This window comes from Cyphomyrmex costatus, unplaced genomic scaffold (assembly GCF_001594065.2).
Source record: "Cyphomyrmex costatus isolate MS0001 unplaced genomic scaffold, Ccosl1.0 scaffold16, whole genome shotgun sequence".
Lineage (NCBI taxonomy): Eukaryota > Metazoa > Arthropoda > Insecta > Hymenoptera > Formicidae > Cyphomyrmex > Cyphomyrmex costatus.
The window spans coordinates 766135-785787 of record NW_017275609.1 but is presented as its reverse complement, the minus strand read 5'-3'; the positions used below and the strand labels follow the sequence as shown (position 1 = coordinate 785787).

The 19653-nt window shown below is 30.6% G+C and overlaps 4 protein-coding genes across 4 annotated transcripts in view; 2 read left to right on the top strand and 2 right to left on the bottom strand.

Moving 5' to 3' along the window:
- Positions 1 to 872: 872 nt before the first annotated feature.
- Secp43 (tRNA Selenocysteine associated protein) lies at positions 873 to 3120 on the top strand. Its single transcript, XM_018536838.1, has 5 exons — positions 873 to 1115; positions 1216 to 1413; positions 1829 to 2151; positions 2606 to 2805; positions 2906 to 3120. The coding sequence occupies exons 1-5, from the start codon at positions 1074 to 1076 to the stop codon at positions 3028 to 3030; spliced, it is 888 nt and encodes a 295-aa protein (XP_018392340.1). The 5' UTR covers positions 873 to 1073; the 3' UTR covers positions 3031 to 3120.
- A 1079-nt stretch (positions 3121 to 4199) lies between these two features.
- Positions 4200 to 8287, bottom strand: Bdp1 (transcription factor TFIIIB component B'' homolog Bdp1). Its single transcript, XM_018536834.1, has 6 exons — positions 8221 to 8287; positions 6405 to 7351; positions 5796 to 6255; positions 5287 to 5717; positions 5105 to 5209; positions 4200 to 4918 (listed from the first exon to the last, which is right to left on the bottom strand). Exons 2-6 carry the CDS (start codon positions 7324 to 7326, stop codon positions 4227 to 4229), a joined length of 2610 nt encoding a protein of 869 aa, XP_018392336.1. The 5' UTR covers positions 7327 to 7351; positions 8221 to 8287; the 3' UTR covers positions 4200 to 4226.
- Positions 8288 to 9240: 953 nt separating this feature from the next.
- cbc (protein CLP1 homolog) lies at positions 9241 to 10983 on the bottom strand. The gene is made up of 3 exons (XM_018536837.1): positions 10818 to 10983; positions 9672 to 10729; positions 9241 to 9352 (listed from the first exon to the last, which is right to left on the bottom strand). Exons 1-3 carry the CDS (start codon positions 10914 to 10916, stop codon positions 9241 to 9243), a joined length of 1269 nt encoding a protein of 422 aa, XP_018392339.1. The 5' UTR covers positions 10917 to 10983.
- Positions 10984 to 11831: 848 nt separating this feature from the next.
- ksr (kinase suppressor of ras) overlaps positions 11832 to 19653 on the top strand; it is an 8699-nt gene continuing 877 nt past the window's right edge. Inside the window, exons 1-14 of the mRNA XM_018536833.1 lie at positions 11832 to 12111; positions 13185 to 13322; positions 14102 to 14249; positions 14341 to 14589; positions 15652 to 15898; positions 16053 to 16390; positions 16467 to 16730; positions 16868 to 17001; positions 17164 to 17281; positions 17359 to 17567; positions 17645 to 17821; positions 17943 to 18128; positions 18902 to 19035; positions 19126 to 19260. Coding sequence (XP_018392335.1) covers positions 11962 to 12111; positions 13185 to 13322; positions 14102 to 14249; positions 14341 to 14589; positions 15652 to 15898; positions 16053 to 16390; positions 16467 to 16730; positions 16868 to 17001; positions 17164 to 17281; positions 17359 to 17567; positions 17645 to 17821; positions 17943 to 18128; positions 18902 to 19035; positions 19126 to 19260 — 2627 coding nt within the window. The 5' untranslated portion in view covers positions 11832 to 11961. The remainder of the gene's footprint in view (positions 12112 to 13184; positions 13323 to 14101; positions 14250 to 14340; positions 14590 to 15651; positions 15899 to 16052; positions 16391 to 16466; positions 16731 to 16867; positions 17002 to 17163; positions 17282 to 17358; positions 17568 to 17644; positions 17822 to 17942; positions 18129 to 18901; positions 19036 to 19125; positions 19261 to 19653) is intronic.

Genomic DNA, 19653 nt, shown 5'->3' with positions numbered 1-19653 from the left:
GCACGTGTCACACACACATATACATACACACCCACTCGCGCGTTTGTCCGCGACAGCTACTGGCCTGACCCGATGATCGGGCTATACGACGTTTATCAGGCACGTCAACGCGCCTAAAGACACATAATCGCTGCGCGAACTGCGCCCGCCATATTTGTTGCTATCGAAGTGTAGTTGCGCACGCTGTGAACGCCGCGGCAACGGTGCAAAATAGGGATGCCAGATTTCGATTCAATGCATCGAGAATCGACTCTTTTCCGCACTCAAGAACCGGTTTTTCGATCGATTCTGAGACATGCGATTCGATTCGATCTTCTATCAACTTGAATCGAGATATCACGAAGCATGGGAAAAAAAGTGAAGGGCGACTGTTTACCAACGCCGATTAAAGGTTGGATTATACTGGCCGTAATCTGTTAACTTATGCTGTAATCTGTAAAAATTGACCAATTATAATCGATTATTCCCCTCTCATTCGACTGTGATTGGTCAATTTTTATAGATTACGGCATAAGTTAACAGTTTACGGCCAGTATAAATCAACCTTAACTTATGCCCATTTCCACCAATGCAGATTAACTTTAATCTCGGTTCAATTTGCTCTTCGTCTTTTGGTAGAAACAGGCATTAATGATCTCGTTTAAAGTCACTAGATTAAAACAGAAATCTAGTGACTTTACACCCCTGTACACTAGCGGCATCAACGTTCATTTTCGAACTGCGGGAACTACGTACCACGTTCATTTTTGTGAATTGTGACTCGCCGATAAAATTGTATCATCAAAAGTGAAAAAGGCCGGTATGGCCGCTCTCAGGTTTCTCTCTGAATGCGAGTAACATATATAAGTTTACAATTTACATAATTTAATTCTTTCCCGTACAAAAGTTATAATACGTACATACATTTAATATCTGATATCAGTGTAAAATTGGTTATACATTCAAGATAAAGAAATATATAGCACTAAAACGATATAATTCTTATAATATTTTATCCTATTGTGTGAAAAATTCAGTTAGATCAGAAAAGTTGAATAACTATCAGAAAAAATAGATTGTAATAATAAGCAAAAATGTCAGGGCCGATGGTATTGTGTCAACTATGGATGGGTGGCGTAAGTAAATTGTTCAATTAATTAGAAGAATAAATTATTTTTTCGTCCACAAATACTTTACACAATACAAGTGTTAGTAATAAAATTAATCTGATTGTAGTTGGAGCCATATATGACAGAGAGCTTTATTATGAATGCATTTCATAAAATGGGCGAACAACCACAAACAGTAAAAGTTATGCGGAATCGATATACTGGTGAGCCTGCAGGATATTGTTTTGTACATTTTCCAACTGATGAAATGGCACTTGATGCCATGCATAAGTTGAATGGTAAAGTTATACCTGGTTCAAATCCTGTAAGTATTAGTACGTCATGTAATAAACTTTATAAATTCAATATCTTATGGTATACTTAAGAAACAGTTATTTTTATTTTTATATTGCTAAAAGCAACAATTAATAATATCCAAGTCAAATTAGCTTCTTGGAAGAAAACGATCTTGTGTATATCTTTGTTTTTTCTTGATTTCATTATAGTTGCAATTTTTATTAAAAAAAAGAACCTATATGTGTTGCTTACAGCAACATTATAAATATAAAATTTTAGGAACTTTTTCTGTCAATGAAATATTTTTCTCAATTATATATATATAAAATTCTTGATATATATGATACTAGAGATAACAATTTTATAATAGATACTAATCCTAAATTTTAGTATTGTTTTAGCAATGAGTCAATGAACGTTATATTTCTTGATGTATTTTATAGCCTGTACGATTCCGATTAAATCACGCTAGCACTACAGGAAAACCTGCCGCCGAGCGAGAATTCAGTATTTGGGTAGGCGATCTATCTACAGACGTAGACGATTATTCCTTATATAGGGCATTTGCTGCAAAATATAACTCAATCAGAACAGCTAAGGTTATATTGGATAGTTCTGGATTCAGCAAAGGCTATGGGTTTGTCAGGTTTGCAAACGAGGAAGAACAGAAAAACAGTTTAATCACTATGAATGGCTATAGAGGACTTGGAACAAAATCTTTGAAAATCTGCAATGCAGTGCCTAGACCTTGGAACAAAATATCTGGGTGTGTCTTAATTGCACATTAAAAAGTATAAATAATATATTTATAAAAAGAATAAATTCTTTTTTGCTATTATTCTGAACAAAATATTTGCGTTTAATATTATTGTGCAGAGAAAGAATCATCTATAAATTTTTAATTAATATCAATTCTTATTGAATCGCTAAATTTCAAACTGAATGAGACAATGCCACAGTGGTCTAAGCTGGATCGCGGATGCTTCTAAATAATTATGTGTGAATTTATATATTGTAAATTTATATACTAACAATTTAACTCATGATATTACTGCGGTAGTTTTATTAGTATTACGTTTCAAGTCTGAAAAATTTTCGGCGCGCAATTGAAGAATTACATCTGTAGTATATAAATTTACACACAATTATTTAGAAGCACCCATAATCCAGCTTAGACCGCTGTGTTATTGTTTCACTTAATTTTAAATTAATGATTTTAGTTCAACACCACCACAATCAACTTCTGAATATCCAGCATCAAATATGAATTCAGAGGCATATAATTATTATGATACATCATCATACTGGAATAGTTACAGCGCTTGGCAACAAGGTTACTACGAAAGCGAACCGACGTCAGATACTTATAATAGTTATGTATCTGATCAAAAACCTGAGGAGGACGAATTAGAATTAATCGGTATGTTATTTATCCTATGATGTTATAAGGAAACAAATATGTATCACACGTTACAAGTTTTAAATATTCTAGTTTAATATTTTATCTTTTTTTTTCATAGAACATTCAATCCCTATTGACATCGATAAGGTAAACAGAGAAATAATTGAACAAGATTATAATTTGTGGGATGCTTTGGAAAGCTCAAAATGGATTCCATGTGATACTATAGAATTATGCTATTAATAATTAAGTTCAAAAAATAAGACAACCTCAAAAAATATATTATCATTATCACTACTACCACACAGATGCAGCAAAAATAAACATTTTAATTCATATGCAAAAATGTCAGAAATAAATTTTACACAATCTTTTAAATATAAAAGAGTATATTTTACTAATTATGATATTGAAGATTCATAAAACCATCACTTTCCATATACGAGCAATTTTTATTGCAAAAATAAATAAATGTATTTCAATTGTTTAATGTTTTACATGCCGTTTATATATTTTGCAGTTTTAATATTATTTTAAAGTTACTTAAATTATATTTGCTAATACAATTATACAAAAAATATTTATGGCAGTATTTTGTGCTAATTATCATAATATTATACTTTAACCACTGCATACTCGTACACGGTTAATGTGCTTACATACATTCTAATATTATTTTTCTTGCAAGAGAATTGATTCTTCTTTATTATTTTCATACCGATTTACTCAATAGTATTATATATAACAATACTAATTATACGTAAATAATTATATATATATAGCCTTGATATTTTTATGGTCAGAATGAAACTCAGTTATATATTCAGAACAGGGAATTGTTGACATCTGAACAATACATTTTTTATCTCTCATATATACATCATCTCGCTCTACAAAAATTATTTAATGCACAAATTGACAATAAATAGACATATAAAAAATTCTGCTTTATCGCTTTCTGATAAGAAAAATTAAAAAAGTAGATTACACAACCCTTGATTTGCACATATTGATTAAGCCTTATCATACTTAATACAATCTCTACAATTTGTCGCAAAACAACTCTTATATCTATAGGTAGAAAATGTTTTATACATAATTTCGCTTGCAATTAGTATAAAAAATTTGTTTATACATTTGTGTGTGTGGCGCGTATGCGTGTATATATATATATGCATAATATATCCATATATATGTATATATATATATGTATATATATATATGCATAATATATCCATATATATGTATATATGTGTGTATGTATATCACACGCGCGTGCGTGTGTGTGTGTGTGTCAAAAAGTAAAAATTTATCTTATATATAGTTTACATAAATTTACAACAAAATTTAAATATCCCATTAAGGAATATTCTGATTTTTGTAATTTTACAATATATAGTTTTATAAAGTTAGATTATAATTAAATGCAATGCAAAAGATCATTTTTTAGAATCATCCACAATGTCAACCGGTTCAGTATTTTCCGGTTGATTGGTTAAAGGCTCCAATGACTGATTCCCAGACGCCACACTAGATGTAACTGTTGTATTAGAGTCGATATTTGAGGCAACCATATAAACTTGTAAAATAGTATTTCCAGGATTCTCTGCAGATTCCTTTGAGACTATTACCAAGGCTCCTGGCTCCATTTGATTAATATTTGGTATCATCGACATAATATTGTCGGAACTAGTAGTTTCTATGTTTTCGCTATTCGTAACTTGTGTATTTACGTACTCTGTAACTTCTACAGCTACATGTGACGGTATTTTGTTATCCACCGATAATTTTGTCTCTATATCACTGTTACGTGTAGTTAAGTCAGGTGCTTGTAACTTTCTTATCTTCTTCGACAGTCTGCCGGATCTAGTTGGTCTGAGTTGATAAATTTCTTCAGAGCTATCCGAATCAGCATCTGTATAAGTGCTATAATCATCAAATTTCTCGGATTTGTCGTCTGAACGCTTTTTCGACCTACGTGTTTTTTTCTTTCCCATTTGTTGCTGAACATTATTTGTATCACTACAAATTTCTGTATCAATTTCATCGTTTGTTGTAAATACTACAGTATCTTCAGCTTCTAGATCATTAGATAGTGATCCACATTCTTCAATACTTTTCGCTACTAATCCTATAATCATTTGTTTTGGATTAATTTCTCATAAATATATGCAATACTTCATATAAAACATAATTCCTCAAGTCTATTTGTCAAAAAATCTATTATATTATTTATCGAATAATAAATAATAAAGTCATATTATAAATAAAAAATCATTTTATTTATTTTATAAAATTAAAATTATATTATACTTACGATGCTTGCGTTTTCTTTGACTCCTGCTCAAAGATTGTCCACTCTTAGTTTTTTCTTGTGCTTTTTTAGATGTGTTTTGTATATTCTCCAGATTTTGTAGTATTTCTAAATGCAAAACATGTTTTATAATTGATTTGTTTATACCGTATATTAAAAATAGGAAAAACTATAAAGGAACATACCTAGTTGCTCTTGTAGCATATCAGTATCAAATTCTTGATGATATTTGAGAGCTTTTTCAACTAATTGTCGATTAACCCTTTCCTCTTTTTTATATTTTTGTTTAATTTCTTGTCTACTTCTATTTGGAAAGAGTGTTTGCATCAATAAAAAATCCGTACCTACTACATTTAAAACTCTATAAAATTTAAATGTTTCCCATTTCGGCCATTCCTTGCTTCTCTTATGCCTTTTATAGAAACCACCGCGGAAATTATCATCTTCTATAGTAATATCACTCGCTAATAATTTTTCCTCTCTTCTCGCATCCGCTTGCTCTATCACAAGACTTTGTTCGTCTATTATCAACTGACCGTCGGGACCCACTTTCACTTGTGGCGCGGATGTTGTCGCTGGATCATCTTCGTCTTCCTCTTCCGATATTCCCATTGGTCTATAAAAAATAAGATCAATAAAATTCTTATATAGATGTTTTATATTTCAACGTTATAATTCAATATACAATACTTACTGTGATTGTGATGTAGTTATTGATTTAGCTCTATGTTCAGATGACAATTTTTTCATAGGATTTGTCACGGGATTATAATATATCAAATCATACATTTTCAACTGACTTCTATCAGGTGTTTTATTTTCGTGTTTTAGTAAAAACTCCCTTCTAGCTTCAGCCAGCTTTCTTGCCGATTCCGAAACTAGTGTACGTCTTTTCTGCGTTGTTTTAATTTTCTGAGAATTGTTTTGATTGTCACTGACATTAGTTTCCTTATTGCTTTGTACAGAGCAGACAGAGTCATTTCGTACGCGATTTGGGATTACAGATGCCACTCTCTTACTGTGTTCATCTTCAGATTCACTTGCGCTTGCACCACTTCCCTGTATACTGTTCTTTCTTATTCTACCACCACTGTCCAACCTTGGTGTAGGTCTCATAAAACATGGACGATTCTGTATTACTTTTGTAGGAGAGGCTGAAAAATATATAATATTAAAGTATATATAATCATAAAGAAATTATATTATTATAATGTAAATCTTAAAAACAATATTGTTATAGATATACGATAGTAATCAAGGTATAAAATATTTTCATGTATTTTTCTTTTTATATGTTTCTTACCTATATCTATTATTATAGACACGTCTGATGGCAGAGTATTTTTTTGAATTGATTGATCAGTTTGAATTTTATCAAATTTGAATCCAGTAGCCAAAGGTTCTTGAGAATTTGATTTTGCCTGAGCATGGAACTCTTGAGAGTTTGACTTTGTGTGAGTATGTAACTCTTGAGAATTTGACTTTGCTTCAGTATGTACCTCTTGAAAGTTTGACTTTACTGGAGAATGTAACTCTTGAGAGTCTGATTTTAGTGGAGATGGAGATTTTTGACAGTTTGGCTTTGCCTGAGCAGGTAATACTTGAGAGTTTGACTTCGTTTGAGTATGTAACTCTTGAAAATTTGACTTTGCCTGAGTATGTAACTTTTGAAAGTTTGACTTTACTGGAGAATGTAACTCTTGAGAGTTTGACTTTGCTTGAACATGCAACTTTTGAGAGTTTGACTTTGCCTGAGCATGTAACTCTTGAGAGTATGATTTGAGTGGAGAACATAATTCTTGGGAATCTAGTTTCTCCTTATCTATAACTGATTCTTTTAAATTGATTTTGTCTTGTTTTTTCTTAATTTCCTCTTCATCTTTTGTAATATCTATGACAGCTTTTTGTCCTGGTACATCAATATTAGGTATATCTTTCTCTTTTAGTTTTTCTTCTGTTGATATATCAGTACTGGATGTATCTTTTTCTTTTTGTTCTTTTTGTTTGAACGTATCAGTCTTAATTACATCTTTCTCTTTCTGTTCTTTTACCTGTGTAACATCTTTAGTAGTTTCTTGTTCTGTGTCATTGATATTAGATATGTTTTCTTCCTTCTTTTCCTTATCAATGTCATTGTTAGTTTCAGTAGAATCTGCTGAATTCTGCGTAAGCTTTTTTCGAACTGGCACAGCAGCCAAAGCTTTAATACGCAATCGACGCAGCATTATTGGATATATATTTCAATAGAATCTATAAAAAAATAAGTACTAATGATTTGTATAGCAATAATCTAGCTTATCAATAAAATTAATAAATTATAAAATCATATATTTGGCATAAATATAATGAGCTTACAGCCACATACGCAGGATGTTATTTGCAAAGTCATATATTTTTAAATTAATCAATATAAATGTATTGGTCAATATCTGACCATCTTCATATATTTAACCTATTCTTTTTAACTAAACTTCTTGCATAATTCTTTTCTTTTCCTTTTCATTTTAAAGAAAAAAATGAACTCTTGTATAAATATAAAAAGTTGAACTAAAGCGAAATGACCTATATATCTTACATATATACTTTTCAAATAATTAATTTGTGGTTAATATAATAAATCACTGATTAATAAAAATTGCTGCAGATCTGCTTTTGAACCTTATTCTATATAATGTAGATGGAAAGGACAAACGAATCAGCAGATATTAACAGATGTATTGCCTCTTCATCTTACGTTTCTTTCGTGTATCATCGTAAAAAGCAGTTTGAATATTATATTGTTTGAACAAACAAACACGCAAAATGTCTTTTTTTTTAAGTTTCTATTGGATTATAAAGTAACAACAGCGTCTTCAACTTTTTGAGGTTAGACAGTTATCCCATTTTTTGTCTTTAAATCAGTCAGTCTATCTTCACAAAATGAAATATTCTGATTTTCTTTCACTTTTCTTTACCTGTCAGGTAAGTAGCAAGATTATCTAATCACATGCGCGAATTGTCAGATTTACCTAACAGGTAAACTTTAACCGAAAGATGGAACAATCGGCCCTAATCAAGGTAAATAAGCTCTATACGAAATGTCACATGTGTTTGGAGGTTATCTGTGTTGAGTCACTCACCGACGATTAAATTACTTCACAAGCAAAAAGCAGTTTTCAGTCTTCCTCGAGGATCAACGAGACACCATCGTATCTCCGATGATTATTCGCAACCTATGGTACAAGCGGCTGCGTGGTATCACCACGCGGAACACGTGGAATCACACGCGATCGAAATGAAACATTGTCTGCAACGTCTACATTGACATTAAACTCAGAGAGAGAGGAAAAGTCATTCGTGTGAGCATCGTTATCGTCTTGATAAAACTGTACGTTCTATGAGTCTTATCTCATCTTTTCTACTTGTAAACATGTGTGTATCAATGCGATAACATCGGTAATAAATTGAAGTAAAATATATTTGTTTCATTTCAACTTATTGCACCATTGACCATATGCACCAATTTAGAAAGTGCAAGAATAAAGAACAGATCTAAAGAACAGTTATAAACAATGAACCTTACAGTCTGTATAATTACCCAATTAGCATACCATATTTAAGAAACATTTTTTAAATGCAGTTTATTCAATGTTTTTACAACTATTTTACATTATAAAATAAATATTTAAAAAATATTTTTTAAATATGGTATGCTGATTGGGTAAATATTAAAATAAATTTATGATTTAAATGAAAATGAATGAACAGTTATTGAACCATATATAAAATAGTTTAAAATTTTATATATATAGGACAATGAGTTTGCAAAGTTCATACATGTTATATATTTAACATATAATTATTTAACTTTTTTTAATACTATATAAGTATAAAGGATAAATTAAAAAGTGGAAATAATTTATGTACATACAACATGGAAATTCTATTTGAAATTTTCTTGTTCTGTATTTCTTGATTCAAAATATTAAATAGATACAAATATTTATATAAACATTCATAAAATATTACACGATATACTTTTGCATCCTAAACTTCTAAATTTTACGTAAGCGCCAGGTAAAAATTTACAATTTCATTAAAAATATTTTATTTTGTTATTTACTCATATCACATTTATAATAATAAAAAACAGTTGAAATCTAATGGCTGTCCATAAATTGTATATCTGACAATAACAATACTGTATTCGGTAATGGTCTAGGTTGCGGGCTAAGTACTGTAAATGTCTGCCTCTCGACGTCTACGTTAGTCCTATAAATAATAAATATATCTTCATAAGAAAAATAATATCAATTATTAACCCTTAGTCTACATTCAATCTGGATCTTTTTTTTTAGCAAAATTTTATTTTTGAATTTTTCCGAAATAAAGAACAATTTCTCCTTCTAAAATAATTCAGAAAATTATTTGGTATATTTGTCATAAAGATAAAAAGTAATCCTAAATTTTTTAATATATTTTTTAAAAGTCTAAAACGATAAATAAACTTGGATTCTGCAAAAAAAGATCCAAATTACAGGTAGAGAGTTAATAATGGTAAATATCAGATTATTGAATATAGTATACTAACACACAAACAAATCCAGCTACATTAGTCTGTACGACGTCATCCTCAGGAGAATCGGCGAAGGAAACAGATAGCAAATGATGCAGTAAACTGGGTCCTGGTGTAACAGCCACCAATTTTGTCAGGTTGTCTTCTGCCTTCATACCCAATGGCATGCAAGATGCTGGTAGAACAGGAGCTCCAATTTTGTACAATCTAGCTTCGTTCCATTTTACCTCAAAACTATGTGGATACAGTGGTGTCCTTGAACCATAGAAATATTCTCTAACACTCTGATCTCTTGCTTCACTTCTTTGTGCTTGGCTTCTCTCTACAACTCCACCACTCTTTGGTAAAAAGACTACCTTCACAAAGTCTGGCATATCTCTCACCAATTCATTGTAGAGTCTCTCCTGATCCAATACAAGAATCGCATCCACTTCAAATGCTTGAGCAGCATGTGTGAGCAATTTGTAACCATCTCCTTTGATCCAGCCGCACGTATTTATAACAATCCCTGATGCTTTGGCTTTTTTGTTAGCTTGTAATCTATCTGAACAGACCTCTGCTAAACGTGTTACAAGTAAGTTATACAGCGTTACATTGGTTTGTGGCGTTTTGTGTCCAAAATGGAAGACCAGTGGAGCTTGCTGGCTGAAACCTTCTACTATATTGGATGGTCGTTCTACCAATAAAGCACCCACAGTGCCAGGAATCGCTATATGTCCCTGACCAACATCAAGATCAACAAAAATTGGTCTTCTGCCCATTCTAACAGCATAGTTCAATAATATTCTACAAAGTGTAGATTTTCCTACATCACAAGGTCCTACTATCATTGTTATTGGACCTCTAGTATCATCTTTCTCTGCTGTCTCTCTCATCCGTTCCATTGCTGCATGACAATTTAAATACAGACCCATAGGAGTCTCCTTTGCTACATAGCTGACGTCTGTTTTCCCAACTAATTCAACAGTACAGCCCTGCCAAGTAAAAACTGCAACTTTTGCACCAGCAGTAAACTCATATTTTTTTCCTTTTACTAATTCTGTCCCAAAAACTTCTGCCAAGCCATTTTTTAACTGCAATAACAAAATTTTGTTACCTAATAATAAAATTAAATTAGTAATAAATGAAATAAATTCTCTATGAGAAATCATGTCCTATTACCTCCAATGTAACCTTTTCATTTTTGCTTTCCATTTCGAACCTTAATTCGCAATCCGGATCCAATTTAAATTCTTGCACTACAGATTTTTCATCGGCCATTTCTCAATTATTTTAGGTAAATTATATAAATAAAATTAATTATAAAATTTATTAGCTCGACGTTGAGTTGCTCTCTCTTTCTTATTGATGATTATTGAGGTTAGGATATATGTCATGGTCACGTAAACGTAACACAGTTGTAAACGTAACACAGATGTGAGCATGCGCTGCGGTCACATTTTCATACTTTGTGGCCACACGCGCATGCGTTTCCATAAGTATGCGCCTGAAAAAGAAAATAATAGAGTATCGTCATAAGACCGGAAGGACGCCATTGCTGGGCGCCAGCCGAAAATAGCACAATAACGCGCGCGCTTGTTTTCTACATCATGAAATAGTTGCTCACAACAATTTCACAGAATGTGTTTTTCAATTGATGACACAAATCGACACAAGTGTCGTTCTATCTTTGTCAATCTCTAAATGTCAAGAAAGATAGAACGATACTTGCGTCGACTTGTGTCATCAATTGGAAAGCACCCAGATTCACTAACACATCGAAGCGTCCAGAATTGGCGGCGACCCATCACTAGGCCGTTACCCCTCTTGACGATACTCTATTATAGGTACTCTACTGCTGCCCATTGTAGAATGGACTTTAGAGGTTTCTGAGTCGGGAATCGGAAGTCAGAATCGTGAATCTTTAGTATGATTACGGCTTTATGATCACCCGTGATCCGTGTGCATGAGCACAAATGAAGGAATATGAAATAAGAAATTTAAATCTATTAGAAATCGGATACATTGGCATATGTAGTTTCTGATAGGCTAAAATTTCTTATTCCTTATTTTTTCTATTTTGAACGTGCTGATCGGTCAAGTTCGCAGACAGCCCGGCAGCGGCGTCAGCTCCGATTGACGTCATCGACAGGCAGCCAAAGCGGGCCAAGATGGTTGTCAATGTTGATAAGAGGTTTGGTTATACGACGGATCGGTAACAATAAACGATTGAGGCAGGGGTATTAAGAGTGGTCGGCGTTATGCCTGTCAAGTGAAAACCCATACCGATGAAAATCCACACATTAGGTTGGCCGTTGCGCGAGGAATGGCAGCCTATGGAAATGTGGAGAAAATACGACGTGCTATGGACGTCGCACAAACTATGATTAATTTGGCCGCTAATCAGCTTGATGATTTGCGGTCTCAGTGCTCCGTTAATGCACCGCTCACTCAAAAAGAAATACGGCAAATGGAGGTGAGGGGGCCCTCGTAGGCCGCGGCTACACCTTGCACACGAGATCATTGATCTGTCCATTTACGTTGATAGACGCTCATCGCGTCCCGGCGCGACACCTCATTGTCAATCGTCAACAAATTATGATCGTGCTGTTTCTTTAAAACCTTGAAAACATCTGGATTCCGTTACATTGATGAAAATACCGAAAAATGTCGTCCACTGGGTCTCGCCGTGCTTCGTGATACGACAGCATCAGCTGTTTTTAACATTTGTTTACATTATTTTTGAGAATGCCTACTTGTCGTTGCCAATCTAAAAATGAGAAATTTGTGATATTATTCCATTGAAAAACTTCGTTAAGAGAACATAGATAATACTATTTGGAATTTATTTGCAATTTTTTATTTTACATATATAAGTATCTATAAGAATATAATTTTAAAATTATTTAAGAAGATAAACATTTATGGTTAGAAAAGTTACAATATGACATTTGATATACATAGGCTGCTTTCCAGCTACGACACAAATAGATACTGTCTAACACAGTGAATCATTGCATCCTTGTTGTTCGCCTACGTTAAACGAGGATGAAACGATTCTCTGTGTTACACAGTGTCTGATTCTGTCCTTGCTGGAAAGCACTCATAATCTTTACTCCCAGTATAAAATGTGCAATGTCCTGTTTAAGCATTGTATGCTTATTTTGAATAAATATGCTGCTTTCAGTATGGAATTGAGAAATTTATGATATTCCATTGAAAGATATAATGGCATTAATCGAAACTTGTTTAAGATTACAATGTAATGATTAAAATGTTTAGTGGTAAAAGTTTATAGTTTGAAAATTATATTGTTATATTTGATATAACTTATTCTTGACACACATTGTGTTTGTATTCTTTAAATAAACATACGTAATCATGGAAATAAACAAAAGTTTAAATTAATATATGTGTATGAATTACATATCTTTATAGTGATTTTTAATAATATTGAATATATATATTGTACGTATGTCACAACAGTTGTAATAGCTTGAATAAGTTCTATTTAGATGTATATATTTATACAGTTAAACATTTTTGTAGGCAAAATTGATAAAGTTATATTCCAAACAACTTGCGGCAAAGGCTAAATTGGCTGATTCATTACCATCAGACATGATACAATATCCATTGTTAGAACAATGGTTGAGAGTAGTTGGTCTTACTGAGGACTCAATACAGGTAACAATATACATAGATATGAGTCGATTTCTTATGATTTTTTACAAATTTAATATGTCATTTCTACTTATTTAAAATAAATTTAATAACAAAAATAGTACAATCCTCAAAAGCGAATGAGAGTGCAGCGTTGATATTGGTACGCAAATTTAGTAAAACTTATTATTGAATAGAATTTCCAAGTTTCATTTATTCAATAATGAACAATATATAAACGTTTCGAATCATATAGATTCATCTTCAGTACATTACCATATTAAATATAATAAAACAAAATTTTGTGAGACACGTCACATCGAATTGGCAGATAGGATATTTTATTCATGGTTCTGAGATTCTTGTTGATTTGTGAGGTATGTCACTTGAATTTAATAATGAATTTTGTATTGAATTTTATAATTATTGGTACAATTTACTTTTCAACAGAATACTTTATAACATCCTATCTGCCAATTCGATGTGACGTGTCTCATAAAATTTTGTTTTATTATATTTAATATGGTAATGTACTGAAGATGAATCTATATGATTCGAAACGTTTATATATTGTTCATTATTGAATAAATGAAACTTGGAAATTCTATTCAATAATAAGTTTTACTAAATTTGCGTACCAATATCAACGCTGCACTCTCATTCGCCTTTGAGGATTGTACTATTTTTGAAACCACAAGAGTCCATTGAAGAAGATCTCAATTTGTAAATTTTTTTTTAAATTTAATAACATTAAACTGAGTTTTAATTTTGTTTTTTTAATGTTCTGTATTATAATATTTTAGATGGTTTGTTCTAAAGTTAATACTATTGAGGCCCTGAAGGAGAAGTCTGAACTTGAATTAAAGGGTATGTTAAATGAAAATTGTATATACTACAAGGAAGAATGTCGTAGGCTTTGTAAAGCAATGGACATTTTATGGCGATACACAGGTAAATAAAATTTAATATTATAGAAAAAATAATTTTATTTGTATAAATAAATAACAAAACAACACATGTATATTTGACTATTATGTTTTAGATTTTTTGATAAGAGGAGGTACAGAAAAGAATGATTCAGATTTATACTGGGATTCTTGGGACAATTTACGTAAGGAAATTTGTCCTAAGTCAATTCTGTCTCGTACTACACGGTGTTCCATTCCATCAGAGAGTAGCATTCCATATCATAATAACAACAATGATGTATTAGCACCAGCTTCTGCAATATCAACTTCTTTTTCAAGTAATCCTCCCTGTATTTCATTGCCAAAGAGAGATCTTGAATATGGTAAGTGAACTAAAGATGCTTTAATTATCTCTTATGTTTTGTTACATTTTAAAGATTGCGTGAAGCAGTTTTTAAACACTGATTTGCATGCCACTCGTGTCATGGGTGATGCATAAATATTTGCAAACGTGGGTGACGATTTTATTTACTCGATTAAAAGAACAATCTTACTTATTCAAATACTTATAGTATTTGAGACACACATTAAAGAAATATATAAAACTACACAAAACTAACATAAGTCAGAGCTAATGAAAGTCAGCTGATCAAAAACAAGATTCCTTATTTGATATGATTCGTAATATTCCTGGAATTTTCCAGAGAGTATGTTGATCAATGTATCATAGATACTATATTTGAGGAGCAGATTTTCAAAATGCATTTTGTCCAAAATTTGTGTAGTTACATGACATAATGTTCAGTGTTGAAAGATTTCTATTATAAGCTACTGAAATATTCAGAAAGTATTTTTTCACCATCAATTTATAAACTACTACTAAAAAAAAAACAGACATTTTGAAGTACATTATATTTTTTAACTAGAGATAAACAAAATGCATTTGATTAACATTTTTAGCAATTGTTTACAGCAATTTGTTTAATATGTTACATCTGACTGATCAATATACTGTTATTTTTTATAAAGTGCATAGTTTTTTGTGTGAATGTGTTCTTTCTCCTTTTCTGAAAATTATAAATTTTGGACAGAACGCATTTTGAAAGTCTTTTCTTTATTTATAGTAAGATTGCAAATCACCATTTCAAATATTTATTGTAATAAAGTAAATCAAGGAAAATTAAAAAATATGATTTGTTGTAATCTAATTTTGAACAGAAAAGCATTCAAACAGCATTCAAGATTAAAAACTGATGCTTAGCATTTTAAGAAGATATTGTCGGATACGGGTTACTTGACAAAGATTATTCAGTTTATCAAGATCCAACTCTTTAAGTTTGTTTCGTTTATCCGCAATCACCCGGTATATTTGATATACATACGTCTTCGTATTTAATATTAAAATAACTTATTTGCTAAAAATATATAAATTTTTTTTATTATAGAACTTAAATCTCTGCCTCCAGAAGTTAAACCTCTGCCTTCAGAAGTTAAACCTCTGCCTCTAGAAGTTAAACCTTTGCCTCCAGAAGTTAAAACTCCTCCTCCATGTAGAAAACATTTGATTAGTATACAAAAGAAGCCATTACAATCTGAAGTGCTTCCGTTAGCTAAGTCAAAATCTCACGAATCACAATTGGCAAATCGTCGTCTTACTAATATAATACAATTTGATGATGATATATCATTTAGGTAATACTTAGAATAGTATAGTATGTAATGTATTCTCTTTCTATTAATTTGATTGTATGTAATTTTAATTTTAAAATTAAAATTTTACAATTTTATAAATTTGATTTTAATAAAACGTTAATTTTTTCAATATACTAATACTATATATTTTTAGTTTTAGAAATAATTCTTCTATAGAGAAAAACAGCGATTCTCCTGTAAGAAGAAATCTACCAACAGAACAAAATGTAGATTGTGGTACAACAGATTCTGGAAAAGAAGAAAGTCCTTTATCAAGCAACAATAGTCCCATTAAATCACCTATTAAATCACCTCTCTCTATCAAATCACCTGTTGAATTACCTTTAAATCACCTTAAATCACCTGTTAAATCACCTATAAAATCACCTGTTAAATCACCCGTTAAGTCATTTGTTAGATCACATTTTAAATCACCACCACCACCTCCAATCTGTACTACAAATCCAGAAAGTGATAATCTTGAGGGAACAGGTGCATAAGAAAGGATAACTTGTTAACATTCTCCTATGAATAAATAAAATATTATTTTGTCTTTTTTTATTTTTAGGAACGAGTCTCCAAGTGCCAAACTCTCCATCTACTCCTGGTTCATCTCGCGGCATGAGTCACGCAATTACTCATCGATTTACCAAATCATTCAATATGTTAACAGTATGTGACTATTGTGAGAGACCAGTGTTTATGAATACTTTAAGATGCAAGGAATGTAAATATAGGTGTCATCAAGAATGTCTATCCAAAGTACCCTCTTCTTGTGGCATACCTCGAAAATTTGTTGCAGCTTTTAAACGATCTATACAATCTTTACAGCGTGCGTAAAAACATTACTTTAATACAAAGTGCTGATCCTTATCTAAGCTTTCTTTTCACATTTTCTTGAAGTTATACTAAAGTTTTTTCAAGAGTAACAAACATTTAAAAGTAAGTTATAAAAATAAATTATTTTAGATTCGTTGAATGTTTCCCCTGTATTAAAGAGGACTGGCATGACATCTTCGAATAATGTAGACTTATTACCCCGTTTAAATCGCAAAGACAGAAGACGGTCATACACACAATCTTCTACGAATATACCTGTACATGTACGTTATAATTAAATATATATTTTTAGTGATTTTTATAAAATATTATGAATAATATGTAATTAGATTTTTATATAACGACGTAAATGTATTGATGTTTTATATTGCATAACAATTGTAAAATTTTTATATAATGATTATTTATGTTTATATATATATTAGGGCGATTCTAATTTAAATACATTCAGCCATAACCGCTCAACACCTTCTAGTCCAGCATTGCTATCAACTACTGTTAGCCACAGTACACATTCGTTTCTAAGACAGTTTCATTTTCCAGGTAAATAAAGAACCTTTGTTATTATAATTTGCAACTTTATTCTTAGAATATTGATGTATAATTTATTTTGTTTCTAGATGTAATGATTAAAAAGGAGGCATTATCAGGAAAGTTTCATGAGAAGAGATACAAATCTGAATCAGCGATTTCGAATGATAATAGAAGAAAAAATGATATGGATGATACTTCGGATTCAGAGGTATCAAAGAAAGCTAATTCTCAGGAATCTCTAAGTTCTGACAGTGAAATAGTTGAAAATCCATGTCGTTGGCCTCGACAAAATAGTGTATGTATTAATCTTACTAATAGCTTGATAAAAATATAAAATATATCCAATTGAAACTTATGTTTTTATTGTTATAGGTATTGATGCAAGAGTGGGACATTTTATATAGTGAATTAAAAGTTAGAAATTTGATTGGAAAAGGAAGATTTGCTACAGTATATAGAGGTTTCTGGCATGGGGATACTGCAATTAAAATTTTAAATATGAGTTATTATTCAGAAGATGAAAAGACATTAGAAACATTTAGATTAGAGGTAAGGATATATAATTATGTTAATTATAAATACTGAAATTATTAATAATCAAGAATATTTTATAGTTAACATTATATAACAAATATTATATATTTTTTGACTTATTATTGATTTATTACAGGTCGCCACATACCGAATAGCTCGACACGACAATATAATATTATTTTTAGGAGTTTGTACAAAACCTCCTCAATTGGCTCTAGTGACTAGTTTGTCTAGAGGCATATCACTTTATACTTGCCTTCATATACGAAAAGACAGATTTACTTTGACTCAAATTAATTCTATAGCTCAACAGATATGTCAGGTAAATATAAAAATTGTGTATAAATATTACTTAAACATTTAAAAAATATTTACAATTTACAAAAATTTTTTTTAATTACCTTGGATTAGACAAGTTTCTTATAAATTTTTAGATGCTGAAAACGATGCCAAGTTTAATTAGCAGATTCCCGAAATAATTGAGGTTTAATGTACAAAAAATGGTTCTCTTATTCAACATTTTTCGGTATAAAAGGTTATTAATGTTATCTTGAAATTCTGATCAGATAAGTTAAAAATTTGTTATCTTAGAAAAACCCTGTATTTAACTCCTTCATAATATGAAAAAAGTCAGATGTTGAAATAAAAAGATTTATTTTGTAGGAAATGAATAATATATTTATAATTTTTAATCGAAATTTCAAGATAATATTAACTTTACAAAAAAATGTTAAATATTGTTGAGTCATTTTTTTTTACATGAAATCTCAATCATCTTGAGAACTTGATATGTTGGATTTTTTTATTCATGGTATTATTTTCAATATTCAAAAAATTATAAGAAACTCCTACTCTGATTGAAGTAATTTTTTAGTGTAAATTAGAGTAATTTTTTAAAACAAGTCATCTGTACATGCTTATAATAATATTGTTAATTGCATAAACTTACATACGTTAAAAATAGTATAACGATAAAGATGTATAAATAAAATATTTTATTAAGAAATTATTAAAACATTTTATTGAAAAATTAAAAATATTTGAAAAATCCTATTATACATATAGTGTATTCTTGTAAACATTTTTATTTTATAGGGAATGAAATATCTTCATTCTCGTGATATAATTCACAAAGATCTTAGAAGCAAGAATGTATTTGTAGAAAATGGAAAAGTTGTGATATCAGATTTCGGTCTGTTTAACATTACCAAATTGTGCCATGGAAATAGGTAAAATTATATTTTACAGAATAATATTTATTCTTGCCGAATAATTTATATTTTAACTTTTATCATAAGCTTATTCATATAAACATTTAGGAAAGGAGAACGATTGAATATACCACCAGGTTGGTTATGCTACTTAGCACCAGAGATTATTCGACGATTAAAACCGTTAAATCGGGGTCAGGACAAGTTACCATATTCAGTTGATTCTGATGTTTATGCATTTGGGTTAGTACTTTTACGATATTTATATTGGTAAATATGTAATTCTTTTAAGTTTAATGTTTATCTTGAAAGTTATATATAAAACAATTATTTAAATATTGCATAAGATATTTAATATTACATAGTATATTTAAATATTTACATGGTTTGTCATAAATAAATATATACACTACCGTTCATAAATTCTTGCGAGAATGTTTGTGATTTTCTCGCAATTTACAAGAATTTAAATATCTTGGTGAAAAAATTCTAGCTCCGTCATTCATAACTTTAAAATTTCTCCCATTTGAAAATGATCATAGCCTCGACATTTTTGTATCAGACTGTTTTAAAATGTTACAGAGAGAGAGAGAGAGAGAGAGAGAGAGAGAGAGAGAGAGAGGGGGGGAGGGGGAG